At 37.9% G+C, this 22875-nt stretch overlaps 3 protein-coding genes across 7 annotated transcripts; 2 read left to right on the plus strand and 1 right to left on the minus strand.

Moving 5' to 3' along the window:
• The first annotated feature begins 1651 nt into the window (after window positions 1-1651).
• LOC147852550 (uncharacterized) lies at window positions 1652-8198 on the plus strand. 5 transcript variants are annotated; one of them, XM_087334215.1, is made up of 8 exons: window positions 1654-1926; window positions 3662-3717; window positions 4240-4333; window positions 5871-5975; window positions 6049-6153; window positions 6803-6970; window positions 7152-7391; window positions 7652-8198. In XM_087334215.1, the coding sequence occupies exons 1-8, from the start codon at window positions 1687-1689 to the stop codon at window positions 7898-7900; spliced, it is 1257 nt and encodes a 418-aa protein (XP_087190341.1). In that variant the 5' UTR covers window positions 1654-1686; the 3' UTR covers window positions 7901-8198. The 5 variants fall into 5 exon arrangements, with proteins under 5 accessions (XP_087190342.1, XP_087190341.1, XP_087190343.1 ...); XM_087334216.1 differs by lacking the exon at window positions 6049-6153 and having other exon boundaries at window positions 1652-1926; XM_087334218.1 differs by lacking the exon at window positions 3662-3717 and having other exon boundaries at window positions 1801-1926.
• A 1927-nt stretch (window positions 8199-10125) lies between these two features.
• Window positions 10126-12099, minus strand: LOC147852551 (threonine synthase, chloroplastic-like). Its single transcript, XM_087334070.1, has one exon. The coding sequence runs from the start codon at window positions 12017-12019 to the stop codon at window positions 10376-10378; it is 1644 nt and encodes a 547-aa protein (XP_087190196.1). The 5' UTR covers window positions 12020-12099; the 3' UTR covers window positions 10126-10375.
• LOC147852552 (B3 domain-containing protein Os11g0197600-like) lies at window positions 12018-15659 on the plus strand. The gene is made up of 3 exons (XM_087333921.1): window positions 12018-12050; window positions 14436-15149; window positions 15411-15659. The coding sequence occupies exons 1-3, from the start codon at window positions 12018-12020 to the stop codon at window positions 15657-15659; spliced, it is 996 nt and encodes a 331-aa protein (XP_087190047.1).
• The last annotated feature ends 7216 nt before the right edge of the window (window positions 15660-22875 follow it).

Genomic DNA, 22875 nt, shown 5'->3' on the forward strand with positions numbered 1-22875 from the left:
TGACTATGTTGTTACGTATACATTGGCCTCAATTCAAAATAAATGGAAGGAAACCTTGGGAAAGTGGCATGGTTGTCAAAAAACACAATATATTCATCTTGTGTAAAGAGGCATTTACCATAAAAAGATGATTAAAGAGGCAACACCATTTTAAGTTATCAAACCAAAGCATATTGGCAAGGAAGTCCAAAAAAGAAAAATAGGGAACATCACATCATGAAGTTATGACTCAAGGAAAAGATTAATGTGTTGATCTTACATTTTGACTTTTCGCATTGAGTGAATCGACAAAGATGAGCCTCGACAACAAAGTCATTCACAAACATGAAAATAAAATAAAGAATCAACCATGTCATTTGAATCATCAAATCATGGGGTTTCAACATAAAAAGAAGATTAAAGAATCGAGATCCCATGACTTTATATATGTCACAGAATACAGTTTTAACACGATAACAAGATTAATGAGATGAATTTATTGGTAAAGACAAAATCTTAGTGACAAAGGTCACGAGATGATAGAAGAGTGCATTATACAACCTAAACATCCCATTTTAACATGTCACAACTTGGAGTCTTGAGTCTTGACATAAGAACAAGGTTCAAGAGCCAACATCACATTCTTATGTAAGATGAAGATTAATGGTTGAGGATGAGTATGGAGAATTGAGAAGTCATATCACTTAGAATATGAAGTTTAAATGTCTTCTTGTCCAAACAACATTGTATTGAAAACTTTGCTACTAAAACAATGCTATATAGAAATCGGAACTAAAAGAAAATGACAAAAGACATGTAACGAAAAACTATCGAAATATCATTGAGTTTTTCCTTCTTTCTCAAGATTGCATTTTAATTAGAGTTCTGTTACTTCGCGAGTTGCACTCTTCATTAACGATTATGTCGAGCAACATGCATGCACGACAAGCAAAAACAAAGTGCTCTGCCAAACCTCACACACAAAAAGACCAATCACATGGGCGAAGAGAAAGCAACTATTGTGGATGCGAATGAGAATAATTGTGCAACCCCACAGTTTTGGTGACACCTTGAGCTTCGATTCCCTGCCATATCAAGGTTACACCTCGACACTTTGTGCCATACGTTAATAGATGATGTTTACATGTAACAAGTCCGGGGTCTCATTTTATGGAGCCTTTGTCGGCAATATGTACCTTGGAAATGGATTCCGTTCTTGGAAATGGATTCCGTTCCATATTGTACAAGGGTCAGGGCTCAACGAGCTTGTAAACTTTCTGTACCAACAGCTTTGTAAAATGTTAAAACTACAAGAAGGTATCGGGAATGAATGCAAAGGTAGGAGGGGTATGTCCGGGAAATAATGAAATTGCAAGGGTATGCCCGGGAAATATAGAGAAACGAAGATAGACGAGTATACATAGATACATACATACGTACATGCATACATACATACATACGTACATATGTACATACATACCATACATACATATCATACATTCATTCAGTACATGCAGTTTCTGCTACGAATGGACGCGGGCGAGAGCAGAGAGCTCTGAACTTCATCTGCTCTGAACACCCAAGCGCTGCCATGGCGCCTGCCCCTGCTACATCTCTGTAACACAAGCAGAACCCACCATTACCACAAATCCCTTCGAGTTCTGCCTTTTCTTGGAGAAGAAGAAGGAAGCAGGGGCGCCCACCACCATGCTCGTCTTCCTCGAAGCTTCCCCTCCTTTCGCCAAGGAATTCGCTTCCCTGCGAACCTCCAGAGTCCGAGGAACTCTTCCCGACCCCTCATCTTCAACGTCCCCCCGGAGACCTAATTCCAAAGATGCACGCGAGAACCATGCAAAGGCCACTGGTTCAGGGAAGGCCATCAAAATGACTTGCTTGACATCTGTCGATGAGAAGGTCAATCAAGGCGATGGGAGCAATCTTTCTATTGTATGTGCCCTAAACCCTTATAGTTTTGTTGTCATATCCTTCATTGTAAGAGAAGCGCACAAGCACGTTATCTATGCTTAGACTGAGAGATGGTCTTCATCATCTGTGGGTTCATGAAAATGGAAAACAGAGATAGAGAGAGTTCTTTAGTATTTATCATTTTCTTCTAGTGCGACGAGTCCTTGCTCATTTCAACTTTTAGAAGCTAACTTTTTGGACAAAAGTTACAACTCCCTCCGTACGACACTGTTTTGAGCAATGCCGATCTTTGGGAAAAATATGGGGACACACAGTGATGATTGATAATAGTCATACTTGTATCTAAACTATTAGATTCTTAACACTTTACATAAAAAACTCAGAACTTGTAAATAATTGCAGAGTGTTGTTATATATATGATATATTTTTATATATACTGTAGGTATGTTGTCACAGGATTTCTTCTAGTTAAGCTCAGATCTCTTCATAGCTGAATCTATCCAAGAATCATGGGAGAAATGATAGAAACTTAGTGATACAGTTGCCATTTCTCTATATGAATGTCAATAAATGAATTTTCAACTTCTCTTGGCACCCACGGTGTGTGTAGAGATTCATTGCATCAAGTCCATGCTATGAATGAAGTGGTTGAAAAACCATTATTCTCACTAAGATTTGTTCCGATATGTTTGTGTAGTTTTACACTCTTGTTATTTGCTTTATCATCTATTCTCGTCATACTTGTTCCTTTTCTTTTCTCTCTCTCTCTCTCTTTCTCATTAAGTCTCTAATTTGTAAGCGCAGACAACTATTCTGGTCATATAACTGTAAATATCCTTAATGAAGCAACTTCTGGATGAAGAAGGAAGTCTTAGAGTTTGTGTAGGGGATGAAATAAGTGTGAGCCAAGGATGCTTATCAATGCTAATTATTAGTTTATTGGATCTAGAGTTCACCTTTATATAGGATGTTGTTATCCCTGTATCGTTCGTTGTGGGTATTTGTAAATGAGTTTAACTTATGGTTGTGGATTGAAATTTGGATATACTAGAGGCGTATGTAACTAAACGGGAGTAATTTTGGTGAATTTTCATATTGTTGATCACCCTGATTGTCAAGTTTAGCATCTTTTATTCACCTAACTGAGCATTACTGAAGATTTATATGGATGAGAATCACAAGACATGCTGCAATAGCCATATACACTTGCAAGCATGTGGGCTATGTAAAGGGATAGGGCACAGACTTACTCTTAAGTTTAGGTGAGTTAATTGGAACACAGTCATGCTAAATCTATGTAAAGGGATTACTCACATGCTTACTTACTCTAATTTTAGGTGAGTAAATGGAATATAGTCATGCTAAATCTATATAAAGGGATTGGTCACAGGTGTACTCTAAGTTTAGGTGAGTAAATGGAACATAGTCATGCCAAATCTATGTAATGGGATTAGTCACAGCTTACTCTAAGTTTAGGTGAGTAAATGGAACATATTCATGCTAACCTCATTGTTATCGATCATGTCAAATGAAAAGTGTCATATTTCATAGATTGTTGTTCAAAATGTAGATTTAATTCAACTTTCCTAGTGAAATTTAATGCAAAGATTGTTATTTTTTTATCGTTTTACATCAGAAATTTCTCAATGTGCTCCATGACATTGACTCCATGCAAATAAATCTAAAAGAAGAACATTATCTACTCTCTGCTAATAACAAGTCCTTCACATATTGTTTTTGCATGTGGCCAAGTAGATAACCTTACAGTCAGGTCAAAGAATGACTAGAAGTGCCTCCTTTTCAAGCCCAAGGTATCTGTATTCATTTACAATGTTGATGTTTGTAGAAATATATGGATGGGCCCATGTTTATGTTTGTTAAATCATAACCTTGGTGACTGGGACAAATGTGATTCATGACAAATTATGAACCATGAACAACGGATTGAGTGCCACACATCACTAATATCCAAATGACCGATAACATCTAATATGTCGTGTATTGTTTTGCGCATCTTATATTATGTCTCATTGTCAGGTTACTGCCTTTGTCTTTTATATCTATTATATTGCCAAATAAGCATAGGTGAAGTCCTTGACATTGAGAAGTTGTCCAATATTTTTGATTCCATTCAGAATATTAGGTGTTTTACCATGTAGGTGTGCACACTGAATTGTGCATCAAAGGGAGAAATACTTGCCATCTGGATTTTGGGTCTATTTTATATCATATTAAGAATACTCAGTGGCTCTCTAAGTAAGAAGGCACGAATGTGGCCACTGAGGATGTCAAATTTGTATCTCTGATTTCTGAGTTCTGGCACTCGCGTGTAGTTTGCACAATAGCTCATCAAATATCAAGGCTATGATTCGGAGCCATGATCGCAAGTGGGCCAACGAAGGAGGCATTGTGACACATCAGGAAGAGGTCTGCAATTTTAATGAACTCTTACATCAAATTACTATAAAATTATAGCTTTTATTTAGGTATTATGCTTCATTGGCCATTTCAGTATTGCATTCATAAATTTCCTTGATAAATAACAGGTCATATTATTATAATTACAGATTTTTGTTATTTTCCCCATATGTTGGCGATGCGCTTTCTTGATAAAATCCATAATTGATGATGATCTCACTCTTTATTATCTAATTATATTTGCTGCATGTGTGTTGCAATGTGTTTCACAATAATTGTTTTCTGTGGGTGGATTTTATTTCCAGTGCTGACCTCCTTCGTGGACTCTGTTGCCATCACCTTATGAGACAAATAATAAGGTTGGGATTCTAATTGCTCCGAATGGCAGAAACTGAAATGGGAGACACTATTTTTTCTAATATTTTATATCATATTCTTATATTGTTTCCTTTTCTCTTCTTTCTTCTATATTCTTTGCTATTTCTATTTTATTCTCTCTTTAGTATCTTTTGTGAACTCTCTCTAATGTTTTGGTCTCTCGTTGGTGGTGTCGTTTTTTCTTTTTGGGAACCTAAATGATGCAAGTAGCAGGCTTTTCTAATGAAGCAGGGTGGAACTCTAGGATTTGGAGGAATGGAGATACAAGGATGATACATGAGATATTCTATATGTACTGTATGAGGTTGGTTGAACAATGAGAGACAATTGAAAGATTTCCTTTGGAAGAATATATTGGCTGCCTGTTACTGAAGATACAATGTATATTTTCCTAACGACACTGTAGACAGCACAGCACTTAAGGGTGACCGAGGAAACTCTCTTATTGGAAATGTGATGTTATTATTAACCTGCATCTGTAGGCTGGTAGAAAAAGCTGGAGTTCACAATATGTAGGCTATCCGAACTTAGTTCAAATGCCATTAGAAGTACTATTGGAGACCGTGACAGGGTAATGCTCTACGCTCCCCTACCATGTAGGAATGACATTTTCATGTGCATGGTATTTAAAATGTTGCATTCTCATATCTAAGACATCTGTCGCAATGTCTCACACAGAGGGAATGGAAAACTCTGCTCACAAGATACCATTACTTTTTTAACATGAGATATTTTCGAATTGCGAATGTATTCAAAATTTAACAATTTGCTCAATAGTTTTTCTTACTCTTGCTTATCCAATGTCTTTCTGTTGGGGTACAGCATTCTTGAGTAGCCTACTCTGACAATTCTACCCTTCATTGGCTTTTCTTAACCCTTCCCTGTTCCTGTTTCCTCATGACCATTTTGATGGGATATAAGCCCATTGTGGGAAGTTGTTCCTGTGGTATCCTTGTAAAAGAATACACAGCATTTTCATGTACGATGCGAAGTCAATGACTTAAATGGTTAATTTCAATTTTGTTCATATTGAAAACATGTTAAGAGTGGAGCATTATAGTTTATGCTATGCAACATCAGCTGTGTATTGAAACTACCAAACTAAAAATGATTCAGATTTAAAACCCATTTTTTGTATGATAGACATGTGTTATTCTTGATATGGCAGCTTAAGGATATAATCAAAAGCCTTGAGAACTGCAGGAAAACGTTGGAGAATGATGGACAGTACTTGCAAGCTGCAGTGGTAACTAAGCAGCTGCATGCATTGAAGGTATCCAGATGCATTGTTTTGCAGAAAATACAATGCTAAATATTCTTCTGAAGAACATTTTTATAATTTATAGATATTCGTAGAAAACAAGAAAAGGGAAATGATGCTAGCGACACACATCAAAGAGAAAGAAGAGGCTGAAGCTTCGTATACAGCTGAGCTTAATGAAAAGAATAATGTAAAAATCCGTTCAAAAAGCTTCTAAATGTTTGTTTCACTAGTTAAAAATCCCCTGTTAAGAATGCATGATCTATTCTTTGTTTTGATTCTTGTCTGTTTAAGGCTAGAGTTTGTAAGCGTGGTCATGTTTTTCAAGAATTAACGGCAATCTCAAAACAAAACTGATTGTGACCTTTGAAGTGGTTGAAGTAGTTTCCCTTTTCATCTCATCATGCATATCCACCTTTCAGAATCATATGATGAATACATTGAGTTGTTAACTGAAAGACATTAGAATTTACATTGTTGTGATTGCATGCATCATCGCTGAACCAGTTTGAGATTCTTAATTTTGTATGTTACCATCAAATTAATATATCAGCATTAAAGCATCATCAAAGACAATATCATAACCAAATGGGTGTTCTCGCTGGATGAATCTTCACAATGCAGTGTGTGAAAGAGGAGAGTGATACGTTACTGCATAGTGAATTATATTTTTGTAGTCATTATCAATATCTGTTTTTGATGGAAGTACTCTTTTTGACAACCATCTACATGCATAATATTCATGAGGCTGAAATTGTGTGCGTTATATTTGATAATATTTTAATTATTTAGTCTCGCATGCATTTTAGAAGTGACTGCCTTATTTTCTGTTGGTTCAGCTTTGGAATGAGAGGTTCAAGGTTTTCCAGAATGAAGTGATACAACACGTTCAATTTTTGAAGCAACAACATGCAATTGCATTGCAAAATTTCAAAACTAAAATGGATACAAAAATCCCTAAAAAACCCCATCTATCCCGGGAGCTAATAAATGAAAGAAAGGTTCAGGTACTATACCTCTTTGAAGTATAGCTTTGAGATTGAAGCGATATATACTATAGCATGACACTATATTGCTAAATAGTATGTTGTGTATTACAAGTTTTTTTCAGGACATGCCTGATGAACAGACTTTAGTTGAATTTATAATTTTGGCATCATGACTGTGAGCATGTTCTATGAATTGCAGACATTTCTTGGCAGGCAAGGCAAATATCTTGAAGCTCAGAAAGTGAAGGCAAGTGCTGATCGGAAAGAGATGAAGCAGTTGCAATCAACTATAGCGTCTTACCAAGCTGAGATTGTACTGAAAGAGCAAGCAGTAAAAGCAAAACAACAAACAGAGATGACAAACTTACTTCAGCGTGCTGCACAAACACGGGATGAGCTCAGAAGGAACAAGGGGAGGGATGTTGCATGTTGCACTCAGGCATATTTTTTAAGCTCAATGTTTTCGTTATGATCAAAACACCAAAATACCCCTAACTTACTGGATATTTACTGGAATTACCCCCATGTAGTTGTATATATTGTACTACAGTGGGGTATTCTGAGCAATTTTGGAAGCTCAAGGGTATTGCGGTGACTACACAACATGTTACAGTTATTTTGGTGTTTTCTTAAACCTTTTTGAAGTTAAATATTAACACTCTAGTATTTTTTAATGCTGTTGAAATATGCATATTGCAGCGCCACAAAAACATACTGAGAGATCTTGAAGCATTACACAAGCAAGAGAGGCTCAAGCTGGACCATAAATTAAAGAAGATAGTACATGAATTCCGAGCTGTTGGTGGAGACATGAGGGATTTGAGTCATGCCATGCAGACAATTGTTGTACCTGCATTATCAGGCAGTGAGGACGCAGAAAAGTTGGCAGCATCATCATCATCAGTTTTGGAGATAGAATGTTTTAAACTCATGAAGAAAAGTGAATAGATTTTGTATATTCTCATTTTATATCGTAACGCACAAGCAAAGCACCAGAGGTTTGTACTATCCCTTCCGCATGTGTTGCCTTCCTGGTTTGTCCAAAATGTACTGGGAAATATCATTCTTTTTTGTCAGCTATAGAATCATTCTATCTGGGTGTGGACACCGGATCTTAAGAGTGTATGTTTCATTGAAATTCACATGGAATGTCAATCCTACTAGAATAGATCTCTCTTTGTCTTTTTGTAACGATATTCTATTTTTAGTGCAACAAATCATGAGCACCTACATTTCATGCATAAATGCTGCTGCATCAATTAGCATATTGGCTCCTTGTCATCAGATAGAGAACCTATATATGCCTCAAATTGTCAAATCAAAGTCATGAAATTGAGAACCAGAGTTTGGTCCTGTCACATAGATGACAATCAGTCTCTCTTGAACTTTAAAAATATATGAATCTCTCTCGCTTGTCTCTCATGTACAATGAAGCTTCCATAGATCCCATTGAGTTTCTGATGGTGTCATATGAGGTAATTGTTTTCAAGTATTCGACAAAATGATATATGTATAATCCGCAAGACTTGATGTTAAATGGGGTAGCAAGTGGGAGTAATACCATTTTATGGAAGTGTTTCCTTAATTTTGTTTTTGAGAAAGAAAATTGTTCTTAACGTACTGGAAAATGTTATCACAAGCCAACCTAAACTAGTTTTGGAACATGAAAACATTGCATGACGTACAACTGATGCTATGACATCTGCTAATATGATGGATGATTAGAATGAGATTACTGACCTGAATAGTTTTGTGGTGTAATGACTTGTTGAACACTCTAATCCATAGTCCAATAGAGAAGTGGTGTAGGGGCTTGTTGGACATTGTAATCAATAAATAATCCAAACGGGATGTAGTGTAATAAATTGTTGAGCATTGTAATCAATAGAGACGTGTTTTGGAAAAAGGTAAGGAAGCATAACTCCAGGAATGTGTCGCAAATTATATGTTTGTATTGTACTATTGTCCAATGAAGTAATGATTGTTTGTTTATAACCAACCTTCTCATAGTCCTCCAGTGCATCCTCCCCTACATGTAGGTGTCCATCACATAGAGGAGCTCTCACAAGAACACAATCTAGATAGCAGGTATCATGGTTAATATAAATGAGTTACCTCTCCATTTCATTGTTACTTTTCATCTTATAGAACTATGCATCGATTACCACATCTTATAACTGAATAGTTTTTCTTGGTTCCTTGTTCATTCATATTTTTACTGTATAGTTCACCAATTACTACAATTTATCTCATCGGAATTATGCTTTTCTCTCCCATTTCAATGTTCGTTATTATTTTGTAGCACCACCCTATGTCACAACATTTTTTATTGATGTTCTACATTTTTCTCTCCATTCTTGTGTATGTTTCTATTTTACTGCACTATCCATCAAATATTATCCTTTTTCAAATCAATTTCAAAATGATTCAATGTTATCTGATCACTGAATTGAGATGAATCTATTAGCGATTTTTATATAATGAAAAACTTCAACATGGTTACCAACATTGCTACATCAGTACAATTACTCTATCATCATTGTAATAAGATTTAGGGAGAAACAGTGGAATCCATAACGTCTCCGGTGCAGTATCTGGTCAGTGATGGCTGATGGAAACAGACTATACATATATTGAACTCATGTAATAGAACAAAGAATTGTCATAAAATCCTTGACCAAACCTGTTTCTCTTCCAATGTGTCATTACCGAAACCATTCTCCTGTTAAAAACTGGGTTTAAACTACAATCTTCAGAGGACGGGCTTAGGTATAAGAGAACGAAGGCTACTTTGTGAGCATGGTTGTTGTTTGTCATTTAATCCCATCTAGGACAAGCACTTAACACACGTACATTCTTGTTATATACCTCCAAGTTCTAAGAGTGACATTGATTTGAATAGCAACGGATTGGATCCCTAAGCACAACAATAATTACAATGTCGAGCATATTTCCAACAGATTATATAGTGATTATATATGGCAGAATATTCTCAAGAACTTGGAGGATTTATTGAATGAATATACAAATGATCTATATAGATAGATAAGCAGTTATTTATACACAACTGGAATTGCTCCAATACAGCAGACACTATACATTAACCCAGGTCTCAAGCAAGAATTGGAGCACATCAAACTGATCTAAATCATAGGAATTTGTGAGCCACAACATGCTTCAAAATCACATGTAACATCAAAATAAAGAGCTTTGAATGTGCAGAACAAAGCCATTGCATTACAAAAAGAGAAAAACTCTCAGATAAACATGAAGTACTAGATGTCTGTTACTAGAGATGGATGCTGTCTTTTTTATTTCCATAAGAAAAGCTCAAGAAAACCCAAGCTCCTGAGCTAAAAAAAGATCAGGAAGTGAAAATATGCCCGCTCTAACTGTCCAAATTCCTAAATCCCTGACCTTCGTTTAGGGCAGCGACAACTTACTCCTTAAGACATCCATGACAGCTCCCAAATCAGCTTTTACCTCTATAGGTGGATTTGCATACTTAGACTTCAATTCGGGAATCTCCCTAGAATGATAAGCAATCTTTGATTGAGTAAACTTCAATCCATGAGCAGTACTTACAACAACTGTTCGATCAGAGGGTGAGATCACATTCTTTTCTCTTAGTTTCATCAATGCAGATAAAGCAACCCCTGTATGAGGGCATGTGAACATGCCTGTCAAATCAGCTAATGCAGCAGCATCCATAAGCTCTTCTTCTGATGCTTCTTCCACAATTCCATCACTATTTTTTAGTGCATACACAGCCCTATCAATTGACACTGGATCACCAATCTGAATAGCTGAAGCAAAGGTTGGGCTTGCTTTCATTGGTTTAAAATCCTTCCACCCAGATTTATAATGAAGATAGAGAGGATTCGCATTCGCAGCTTGGGCACATACTAACCTTGGGATTCGATTAATCAATCCAAGCTCCTTACACATGACAAAACCTTTATAGAAAGCATATATATTCCCGAGATTTCCACCTGGCACAATAACCCAATCAGGAACCTCCCAATCAAACTGTTGGCAAATCTCGATGGCCGCTGTTTTCTGGCCCTCTAAGCGAAGGCTATTGAGAGAATTTGCTAAGTATATCGGAACTTGTTCGGTGACATCACGAATAAGCCTCATGCATCCATCAAAATCAGTATCTAGGCTAAGCACAATGGCCCCATTAGCAATAGGTTGAACTAGCTGAGCTATGGAGATCTTATTAGCTGGTAAAAACACTATGGCAGGTATACCTGCCGCTGCGCAATAGGCTGAAAGGGCAGCAGATGTATCTCCAGTAGATGCACACCCTACTCCGATAAGGTTTTTATTTAACTTTTTAAGCCTGTTCACTTGGCTAACCAAGACTGTCATACCAAGGTCCTTGAAGCTTCCAGTGTGACTTATACCACAATGTTTTACCCACAAATCATTCATGTTAAGCATTTCTTTACCAAACCTTTCAGCCCAGAAGAGGTTTGAATTTCCTTCAAAAGCGCTCACAATATCATCGTTATCGAGCTCTGGAAGAACCCATTCTTTCTTACTCCACACACCAGACCCAAAAGGCCATGTAGTTTTTCCTACTCTAGAATCAAACAAAGATTTCCAATATTTTCCATCATATTCTTTCAAAGCTTCCATATTATGCTGAACATCCAAGAGGTGTCCATCTTTGCTTCTATATACAATCTCGTCTAGAGAGTAAGATTCGTTGGAGGCCTCATATGGGCTAAAAGGGACATACCTTGCAGAGAAAGTTGTAGGGGGCTCAGTGAGGCCATGCCGGCGAGCTTCATCTTTGATGCTATCTTTCAATTTCTTCTTGCTTGGATTAGGAACCCTTTCTGAAGAAGTCAAGGCTGGTTCTGAAGAAGGAGGAGGGTTGTTCTGCTCTGTTTTAATGGTAGCTTGGACTCTGAGAGAGCTCCATCTCAGATCTCTACGAAGCCCTAAAAGTGAAATACTGTTGCAATTTCTGCATCCTATAGATCCTGAAGGGAGACCTTCATGGGACCTTACAAAAGAAGAAGAAGAAATAGCTTGGTTGAGAAATGAAGATGCCATGGATCCTTCAAAGGAGGAGCAGGGGACCAAGGTATAAGCAAAGGTGTGATTTTAGATGAAAAGGGAAGTGTATTTAGGAAGAGCTAGCCAAGACTTGAACTTCACACCTTTTCATGTTTCACCCAATTCTGACCAAAAAGCTTTCTCCAAGCTTTTACGACCCTTGTTGGCGAGCAAGCTTTCTCCGAGGTTTTGTGGGCGGGCTTTATAGGTGAGATATGGTACACTTAATAGTTCCTGTGAGCTTATAGATGCAATATACCACATTCACGTAATGAACTCTACGTAGATGATCTGCAATGTACTTGGCTAGCTGATTCTGAGCTCCTCACAACAAACCTCATAACATGCATTGATTATTTAGTGTTGAGAGTCTAATAACCATCTATTTGAGTCAAGACCATGGTTGTAACTTGTAATGTTTGACCACAAGGTTGTAGCAAATGCCCAATAATGTAGTAGTAGTAGTAGGCGTCGTCTAGCAAGGTCTTTGCCATGGGCATGGTTGTTGTATGGAAGTCAATGCAAAGCCTATAACTTAAGGGTGTGGAGAGCTGTCTAGGAAGATTTTCAAATGCAATGTATGATTAGATTGGGAATGCATGCAAGTTTGAGGATATGTATTGGGTGATCTATGGTGGAACTTTGTGACATAAACTTCCTAAAACTCTAGACACATGTTAACGAGTTAGAGTGCTCCAATATTGTAATTATAGTGGTCCAACAAGGTCAGGGAATTATGGGGTAACAGAAAAGGGTAAAGTTTAATATATGTTGGGCGGAGAACTCACTCAATGCTTGTTCATTTCTCAAATTGGAATTGACACGGAAATGTTGTGGGTTGGAACACTGTTGGACTAGCAAGAGTTCGTTCTAGCAACAAGGGCAGAATGTATATTTTACTTCCCAATACTAAGGTTGCAACGTACATAAACATATCATATCTTCTTTCAAATCTCTATTTGATTAGAGTCTTGAATCACCTTATTGGTTTAGATATGGATTATAAACATGTTACTTGATTTTGTGCACGACTCTCAACATTTTAATTTCACTCATGACAACCATCTCAAATTGAAGGCACCTAATGGGTGTTTTTTAGCAAATTACAAGTATTTTTTGTGGGTGTAGGGGTCGAGGTGTACCCAAAAGGTTTTCTCTGTTCGTGTGTGTGCACATGCGCATGCACTCGTATACTAAGTCATATAGAATAAAACACACATTACAACTAAAGACATGAGTCATGCGAAGAAAGTTGGGTAGTTGGTAGAGAGTTCCATTGAGAGATACATGGATTCTTATTGTATATTATGATTTGATCTATGAGGAACCATAATCACAAAATAAATTGTCTCGTTCGTTTTCTCTTTGGCTTAAATGGGAAAAAGTAGAATGCGGAAGGGATGAAGCTATATAAGTGAAGAACCAAAAAGAAAAGAAAAGAAAGCTACCTATTTTAATCCAAGCTAAACTAAAAGTGCCTCCATATTTAAGAAAAGGCGAAGTTTTTTTCCTTACCAATAAAACCATGCTCTCAATTCCTTCCATATTATAACATATGTCGTTGCATGCAAGCATGCATGCATACACGTGAAATACGTGTTAAACCCTAGCCCTATCTCAAATCATTAGAGACCTACCTCATGGAAGCTAGGATTCCTTCAAAACCCTATATACCATAACTCTAAATCATTGGAGATTAACGCATGGAAGTTATAACTTAGGCTTTTACTTTAAGATATTTCTTGACATTCTCATCCTTCATCTGCTTGCCTTTGGTCCAATGTCAAAGAGTAATGTACAAAAGTTTAAGTCGACATCTTATTGTGTAGTTTCATGTAGTTATATCAACTTAGGCACCTGAGCTATTGCGATTGTGTTGTTGGTTGAATTATATGGATGAGATCGATGGGTTTGATGGTTATCTTGCATGTCGGGAATGTTCTAGCCAATGTTTTGCTTCTCATGGCAATATAAATTGGTGCCATCGATGCACTTCTGGCTCTAGGCTTCGCCCAGATATCAACCCCTCGTTCATACTCACCCTCTCATCTCCCATGATCTCAACCAACAAGGAACCTTACCCCTTCATGGTAAGAACTTCCCTCTCTATCTCTCTTCTAGGTAGATATTCTTAGTTTGTTTTTTCTTATGAGATACTTTCTTTGACTCATAGTATTTTGGGACAAATCAACTAAACAACCTAAGTTTACAACTTTTTTGTGATGGTGTGTTTTAGAAAAATTAGAAGGATTAGAAATATACTTCACATATTATAAATGATTATGTTGTTATGGCTTTTACTACAAATATGTATGATATTTTGAATCTTACCATTTACATTAAGTTTAATCATGCTAAGTAGCCTTTAGTAATAGATTGTTGTGCTTAAGGCTTGTTTCTAATTCATTTGTAGATGTTCCCCCATTCATTTGCTCAACATAACCTTAGTAAATGTGTGGGTGAAATAAAGCTCGAAGGCCCTAGTGGATGGGTTTGGCCTTGCTCTTTGGAGAAGGATGGAGATTCTATGCTGCTCACAAAACCTGGATGGGAGAACTTTTCTCTCGACCACAATTTAAAAGAAGGGGATACACTATTGTTCACCTTTGTCGGGAGGAATTTATTCAAAGTACGCATATTTGAACGGGAAGAAGGTATTGAGAAAGGAAGGAATTGCTTTCCAAGTTCAATCAAGCTTTTATGCTCAACCCATGAAGACAAAGGGCGTGCCACTTCAATGAATTGTCTCCATGGTAGGATTAATATTAAAGACCATAAAATCAATGATAAGAGCAAGAGGTCAATGTCATCTATATCAAGTATGCCTCACAAAGATTTTGCAAGCAATGATGAAAACAATCAAGAGGAGTTGGTAAGACCTTTGGATCCAAACACATGCAATATTGATCACAATGCACATGGAGGTCAAAATTCTTTGGAGGATTTAAATGATACTACTAATGGCTTAGTGTCTATTGCAAACCATTTGAGTGCATCATGCACTGAGGACCAGATAATGGGGGCATTTGAAAGAGCTAAATATATCCATGAAACCATTGCTCAAAAAATTGAGAACCCAAGTGTCACCAAATTGATGAATATCTCTACAATACAAAAGGCTAAGTTGGTGAGTTCTTTTTCTACAATTTTGTGTTTAAGTCAACTTTCTATGTCAACAAGTAGAGAAGAATCTATTTGTGATCTATTGTATTCTAAGCTCTATCTCAAAGAATACACTTAAACACCATGGAATAATCAATCCATGGCATATACAAATGCCATGCCAGTACCATTTTAACTAGAGTGTTTGCATGCATATTTAGATTTCCATGTTTTTGCAAATGTACAACTTCATATTGGATAAGTTGTTGATAATGCTTGTGTGTAGGTGTTTCCACTAACATTTGTAAGGAGTTACATGCCAAGCAAGAATATGCACATTACACTCAAAGACGAGGATGGTAAGGCATGGAAATGTAAATGGTTATGTGAAGCTCGTTCGAGACAAAAAATATTTGTCAGTGGAGGATGGGCTCCATTTGTGAGAGCACATAACTTGAAGGTTGAAGATGTGTGCATCTTTGAACTCATAGACGTTAGGGTTTTTGAATTCAAAGTCCATATATTTAAAAGATAGAATTGATGACTCAATTTAATTGTTGTTGTTGTTACCATCATCCTTGCTAAAGGGACGAGGGACTAACTTTCAAGTGTCATTCCTTCTGTCGAATGTTGTTGTTGCCATTGTTATTGCCATTACATGTCGTTTTTGTTGCCCTTGCCCTTGCTCTCTCTAAAGAGAGAAGCTTCGAATTGTTCTTTGACCACAAAAGTATAATCTTTCCAAATGATTCATTCAATAAATTCGAAGTAATGGTTTTTCACATTGCTTATTTGCAAATTGATTGATCCTTTTCACATTTTTTTAGGAAATAATATTAGAGGTGCACATGTTCACATTAACTTTTGTCTACGTTGTGTCATCATAATAATATTTTCAAAATCATTAGTCACACACAATGTTAAAAGAGTTATGCCATTAATTTTGGAATGATATCTTGGAGTGCCCTTCAATTGCTTCGAAAAGCTGTCAGAAGCAAGGTGAAAGCAAAATAACCCAAGGACAAGAATGTGTCAGGATTTATGCTTGCAATCTTGAAAAGCATAACATAGAGATGCATATTTTTCTATTTTCCTCAAACGTTTGGATAAATTTCCATTTGTGCTAATAGACAAAATAATGATATTGGTTTTAAGAGAATAGAAAATTGAGTAGAGTGAATGAATCTTTATTCCGCAACTTAATATTTATATGTACTTATTCCTTAACTTGATTAAATACTTCTCTTTATGATCAAATAAACTCTTTCAATGTTGAGCATCTCCAAGCTTAATTACTGTCTACATTTAAGCTCCCTCTCTAATCGACATAGATTTCAACTTAATACTTATTCGACATGTGGGTTTCTTTGTTGGACAACCAAGACCTAGAACGCATGGTTGGAAACGCTTTCAGGTAAGTGGAATTATCTACTAAGTTCACTAATGAATGTCTTGGTTTTCTTGAATCCAAAATTATGAAAGAGTGTTAATAATGCACTAAGAATCCAATTGTAATATGATATAACATGCTTTGTAAGTCATAATTTCAAATGTTAGAATCTTAATTAATGTTAAACAAAATTAAAGAGGAAAATAAGGAAGAATGGGCGCCAATCCACCGACCATCCCTTAATGAAGGTGAGAGACAAATCCAAGTCTCCCATCGGTGTCTCGTGTACGAACATGGATCGTGCCAAGAGGCACACTTGTATGAAGCTAGATATTTGTCACACTTTCAAAGTCTCGATCTCAAAACAATAAACAAAAGAGATCTCCCTTCATGAAGGCAGTGAGCCTTCTTATATAGGTTTTGACCCTTGCGTGTGTTTCACAATTGGTTGCTTTTTTATAAAAAGTAGCCAAGTGATGAAACACTCTAAAGTTATCTCCCACATAGGATTGAGATAACTCAATCCTCACCCTTCATCCTTACAAATTAGCCCTCAACTATTGTTACAATTGGACAACCAATGAATGGAGAGTCTTTAGAAAAGTGCATCTATCCAAGGGGCCTAGGAAGAGGTCTAAATATGAGTCCTAGCTACCCTCATAAAAACACATACGTTGAAAACTTTGCTAAATCAACATACATCTTGAGACACAAGAGGTGCAGGCTACACTTTCGTTGTGATGATCGTGTTACTTAGTCCAAGGTACTAGTCATCCTAATATATGTCGGTATTGGACGTCAGTGGTAGGTTGGTTATGTCTTGATCATAGCTTGGGAATGGTCTTCATAACCAATGGGGTGGGGATTCTTGTTCTTGCAATTTGTTGCTTTTTTTGCCCATTTGTTTCCTTCTCTCATGTGCAAGGGTTTGAGACTCTACGCCAATGCTAGACTCTACTACAGAGATTGATTGGTTTTGTAAAACTATTGATGTGAGCAGATGTTCCCATTTGCTTGAGTTTCTATAGCCATGGGAATGCAATATCTAGCTGTGTTTTCTTTTCTAGTTATACAAAATAGGTTCTTGAGTATTTCAGATGTGTGAAAAGAAATAAAATCAATTGAAGTGAAGTTAGTGGATGCTTCTTCACAATTCAACTCGAAGGCATACATTCATTTCTTTGTCTTCTTTTTACCTAGAATGACCAAATGGAGATAATTTTAGCAACAAAGATAAAATTTTATAACTCAGAGTGCTAGTTGTGGAGTTAGTAATATTATTATCGTTATAGGTTTCTTGGATCACACACTCAGTGTAGTGACCATTGCGAGTTCTCACAAATATGATAGTGACTCTCCTTAGATAAAAGAAAGAACGATTGCACAACCAAATGACGATGGGCAACAACCCATTCATGGATACGTAATGGTGGACATGGGAGTGAAATGTCACTGTAAACCAATATATCCATAATCCAAACATTCATGCAAGTTAGTTTTGCAAATGCATATGTAACAAGTGAGGTTGGAATAATTGACTATTTTGAAGACTAGATGTGAGATTTTGCTTTAGCCTCTGAAGTGTAAGTCACAATATTATGTTTGAGTTTGTGACAACTTCAAAACTACTAGGTTTTAGTTGTAGAGCGTATGTTTTTGTTTAAAACCCTCTCAAGGGGTGGTAGATACTAGAAATAAAGGACCTTTGACTTCTTGCACACAAACTTGAATCCATAATAGCATCATACCCCATACTCAACTTAAACATTTGTGCAAGTTTGGTTTCTAAAAAGTCGTTATTTTCCCTATTGGGTAATGAGGTCAACAATAGATGGCAAAGCACATCCCCTCCTCAAAGATTTCCCTCAAAGATTGGTCAACACCAACCATATGAAGGAGAAAATACTTCGGCATTTTTTCCTTAGGTCATTAGACCAAAGATATAGGGCACGTTTTCCCTAGTTTTGATGCATACGAATGAAGGTTGTTGTAGCTTGGCACTAGAGACGGAAGCACGGTGTTGAACCTACAAGAACCTGCAACTACATGGCCCTAAGCATAGGTTTGGCATACTAGTACTCCTTGCCTCTCACTTTGAACTCTTTCCCCTCCTTAAAAGAGTGGTCAACACCAAGCAGAAAATACTTCGGCATTTTGTCCCTAGGTCGCACGTTGACGCGAAGTTCCGCGCATGTGTGTTACTTGGGCAGGACCACGGGGTCTCAGACTAGGGAATACAAAGGGGATAGAGAAGACCCGAGATTTTCTTCACGACAAGGTTAGTTCCCGAGTAAAGGCTTTCATTGATCATGATTCATCGAGCTTTCAAGATCACCGCACGAGCCGAGTGATCAAATGGGTACAAGCAAAGATGAGCATGGAAGATGAATGCACAAGGGAAGGAAGAACACACATTCACGAATGCACGTACGCCTTTATGAGGAGGAGAGGTGCATGGGCATGCCCGAACGCTCCCTCATCACAAGACACCGAACATAAAAGGGAAGGGGACGAGAACACAAACACGAATGCCTCTACATCTTTATGAGGAGGAGAGGTGCATGGGCAAGCCTGAATGCTCCCTCGTCACAAGACGTTGAACGTCCAAGGCAGGGGATGAGAACATAAACATGAATGATCATTCGTCTTTATGAGGAGGAGAGGTGCATGGGCAAGCCCGAAACTCTCTCTCGTCACAAGGCGACTGAGCGTACAAGGAAGACACAAACTCACACACGAGTGCCTGTACATCCTTATGAGGAGGAGAGGTGCATGGACAAGCCCGAAACGCTCCCTCGTCACAAGAAGATTGAATGTACAAGGAAGACACAAAACTCACACACGAGTGCCCGTACGTCCTTATGAGGAGGAGAGGTGCATGGGCAAGCCCGAAACGCTCTCTCGTTAGAAGACGGTCAAACGTACAAGGAAGACACAAAACACACACACAAATGATCGTACGCCTTTATGAGGAGCAGAGGTGCATGGGCAGGCTCGAAACGCTCCCTTGTCACAAGATGACCGAACATACTATTAATCCTAATGTTGGACTTAGTCACAAACACAGAATGTTCGTATCAGAGCAATGAATCTCCAAAGGGGTGGTTAGGATATGGATGTTAACCAGTGTTTATCCCATGCCAATCCAACTATTTCCGGATACCTTCCGAATTACTTAATACGCAATTGATTACTTCTAACACGTGTAAGATTAATAGTTAAGCACATAATGGTAAGTACACCAAGACACAATAGAATTAAGAACAAACACTAGTCTTCTATTACTTTTGCTAATCATTTACATCGGTTCCGGATACTTTTATAGGCATCCAGTAAGAATTACAAAACGGTGCCTTACCGAATACTCACTCTCAATCGGTGTGGATCTGGATACGTCGACATATTCCGACAACTCGCCCATGAAACAAACTCGATTACAAAATGTTGGGTCTGTTCCGCATCATTGACAAAGTCAACCTTGTGGCTTTCCGTCTTGCGCTTCCATCACACTACCGAATTCACAATGTCTTCCATGCATCACTTCTTGAGTTCTATCATCCATCCTCAATTCTAGGAAGAAGCATCGAGCCACCTTCCCCTGTGGCTTTGGCGACTAGGGATGAGTATGAAGTCGAAACCATTCTAGACTCGCGCAAGAGTTGATGGAAGCTCCAATATCTAGTCTTGTGGAAAGGATATCCCATCTCTAAGGCCACATGGGAGCCCGCTAGAAATTTACTCAATGCCCCAGAAGTGGTTCATGATTTTCATCTATGATATCTTGACAAACCCGCACCTTCTTGAAGTCGGCGCTTAAGGGGATGATAATGTCATGAACATCGACTTGAATTTTAGCCTTAGGTTCTTGTATATATATATTTCTTCTAGAGACAAACTTTAGATTTTAAACCTTTGTATAAAGAGTGGTATATAAGATTGAGTATGTAAGACTCAATATGTAAGACTTGGCATGCAAGAATTAGTATGCTTGATATTATAGTATGTAAGACTTGGCATGAGCATGGTTATCATGCTTCACGACATGTATAAAAAGGGTTGATATCCCTTGTTAACATCAAGGAAATCAACACCGGTCATGGAATAGATATTCTTACTCATTGTCATCAACTTCCCCATCTCTTTATCTTCGAAGTGTTCATTCGTGACAGTTCAACTTCATCAGCCATGACTTTGACCTTCCTAAGGTGTCGACAATTCTTTTGGAAGTGACCAAGCTTCCCACAGTAGAAACATGTAGGTCTTCCTCTAGATTTTGACCTAGCATAAGACTTATCTCTACCTTCAGGATCTCTATGTTTGCTTCTTCCTCTACTAAGTTCTTGGGTCACATTAGCTTCCAATTGAGACAAGGCACTTTTATCCTTTCTTCTTGTCTCTTCATTTAAAATACTTGTCTTTACTACTTGTAAAGATAGGCTGTCTTCTTTACATGAGGTACTGAGTGTCACTACTAGGTTTTCCCAACAATCTAGTAGAGTACATAGTAGTAGTATGGCCTGCATAGCATCATCTAATGGGAACTTCGCTGATGCTAACTGATTCACCAGTCCCATGAACGTACTGATGTGCTCTACAATGCTCTCCCCATCTACGTACTTTAGTCTCACTATTTTCCTCATTAGGGAAGTTTTATTTAGGCCATTTTTCCTTTCGTAAAGTGCAAAGAGTTAATGCCATAACTCGAAGGCATTGATATCACTTGCTACATGTTGTAGGACGCTAATGTCTACACACTGTCTTATAGTTGCCACTGCCTTTCTATGTAGAGTTTTCCACTCAAATTCTATTACCCTTCTAGGTATGTCTTCCTTTTCTATAGGCTCATATAGATCTTTGACTATCAGAAGATCTTCCATTTTGATCATCCGGTCCTTTCTATGTAGAGTTTTCCACTTAGATTCTATTACCCTTCTAGGTATGTCTTCCTTTTCTATAGGCTCATACAGATCTTTGACTATCAGAAGATCTTCCATTTTGATCATCTAGGCCGAGTAGTTTTGTGAGTTTAGGATAATCAAAATCCCCAGAAAGCCAGTCACATTCCTGTCATGATAAGGCAAGATTTGAACCCATGACCTCCTTATGTTACATGGGTCGAGCTCTTGACCATTAGACAATATATTGTACTACGAAGGATATTATTTTCATTTAAGTTTTACTATAGAAAATAGATGTATATTCCATATTTATCTGGAACATTCTAGAAACTTCAGGAATACTCCTCAAAACACTATAAAAGGAGGCACAAGGCATTATTTCGAACCAAATCGGTTCTACGCCAGTCTTAAGCCTCCTAGCTACTATTGTATATTCTGTTGGGAAATCGGTCCCTCCGGATGGGATCCGGTTGTGAGTGAAGAGATCCGTAAACCGGGTCGGATGAACCCAGTGAGAACCGGAAGAGAAGATAGATTTGTAAATATGTCTTGAGTAAGCCTATTGAGGCTACATTTGTAAATAGCCCTAAGTTCATATAGGTATAAACATGACTTAGGGAAATCACTTTGTGTGAGGAGCGGTTGTTGTGATTGATATATTGCTGTACAGAGAGAGAGTGAGATATAGAGCAATACTCTGTTGTAACCGCCGGTTGGCGAAGATACAGAGCTCGAGGTCGTTGCCTCCGAGGCTCTAATTGTACCTTTCCCTTATAGTGATAGTTGGAGTCCACGGGCTGCCGTGGTTTTTCCCATTTAGGGTTTTCCACGTAAACATCTTGTGTATTTCCTTTGTGTACTCTCCACTTCCCATTTTTGTGTTTCATTCTAAGAGAAGTGTTCAAGATTCGGTTTTGGCCGAACAATATTCCACGTGATTCTCTTCAATCTGGTATCAGAGCGAAAAACACATTAAATGGAAGAATCGTTTGGTGGCATGTTCAAACTCCAACTACTCAGTGTGGAAGTCGAAGATGAGGGATATGCTGGTGGTTAAAGATCTTTGGTATCTGGTTCAGTTCGGGGACAAGAGACCAGATAAGATCGACGCCACAATGTGGGAGGTGATGTACATGAAGACGACGACATACCTCCGGTGCTTCATCGACATGAGCCTGTACAACAACTTCAATGAAGAGAGCAAGGATCATGAACTTTGGGAGAAGATCGGCATCATGTTCCAGAACAAGAATGCTATCAATGGGTTTCGGTATTCTGGAAGCTAGTGAGGCTTCGGTACCAGGACAGCTCCAGTATGGCGGAGCACATGAATGCCTTCCAGGGACTGATCCACCAGGCAACCTCATTGGAAGTACCTCTTGCCGATGAGGTACTCGCATTACTCCTGCTCGGTTCCCTCCCAGATAGTTGGGAGACGCTAGTTGTCACGTTGGGCAACACCG

The sequence above is a fragment of the Azolla caroliniana genome, unplaced genomic scaffold (genome assembly GCF_043228905.1).
Source record: "Azolla caroliniana isolate FFs.n. ecotype wild unplaced genomic scaffold, voAzoCaro1.0.p SCAF_18, whole genome shotgun sequence".
Taxonomy (NCBI): domain Eukaryota; kingdom Viridiplantae; phylum Streptophyta; class Polypodiopsida; order Salviniales; family Salviniaceae; genus Azolla; species Azolla caroliniana.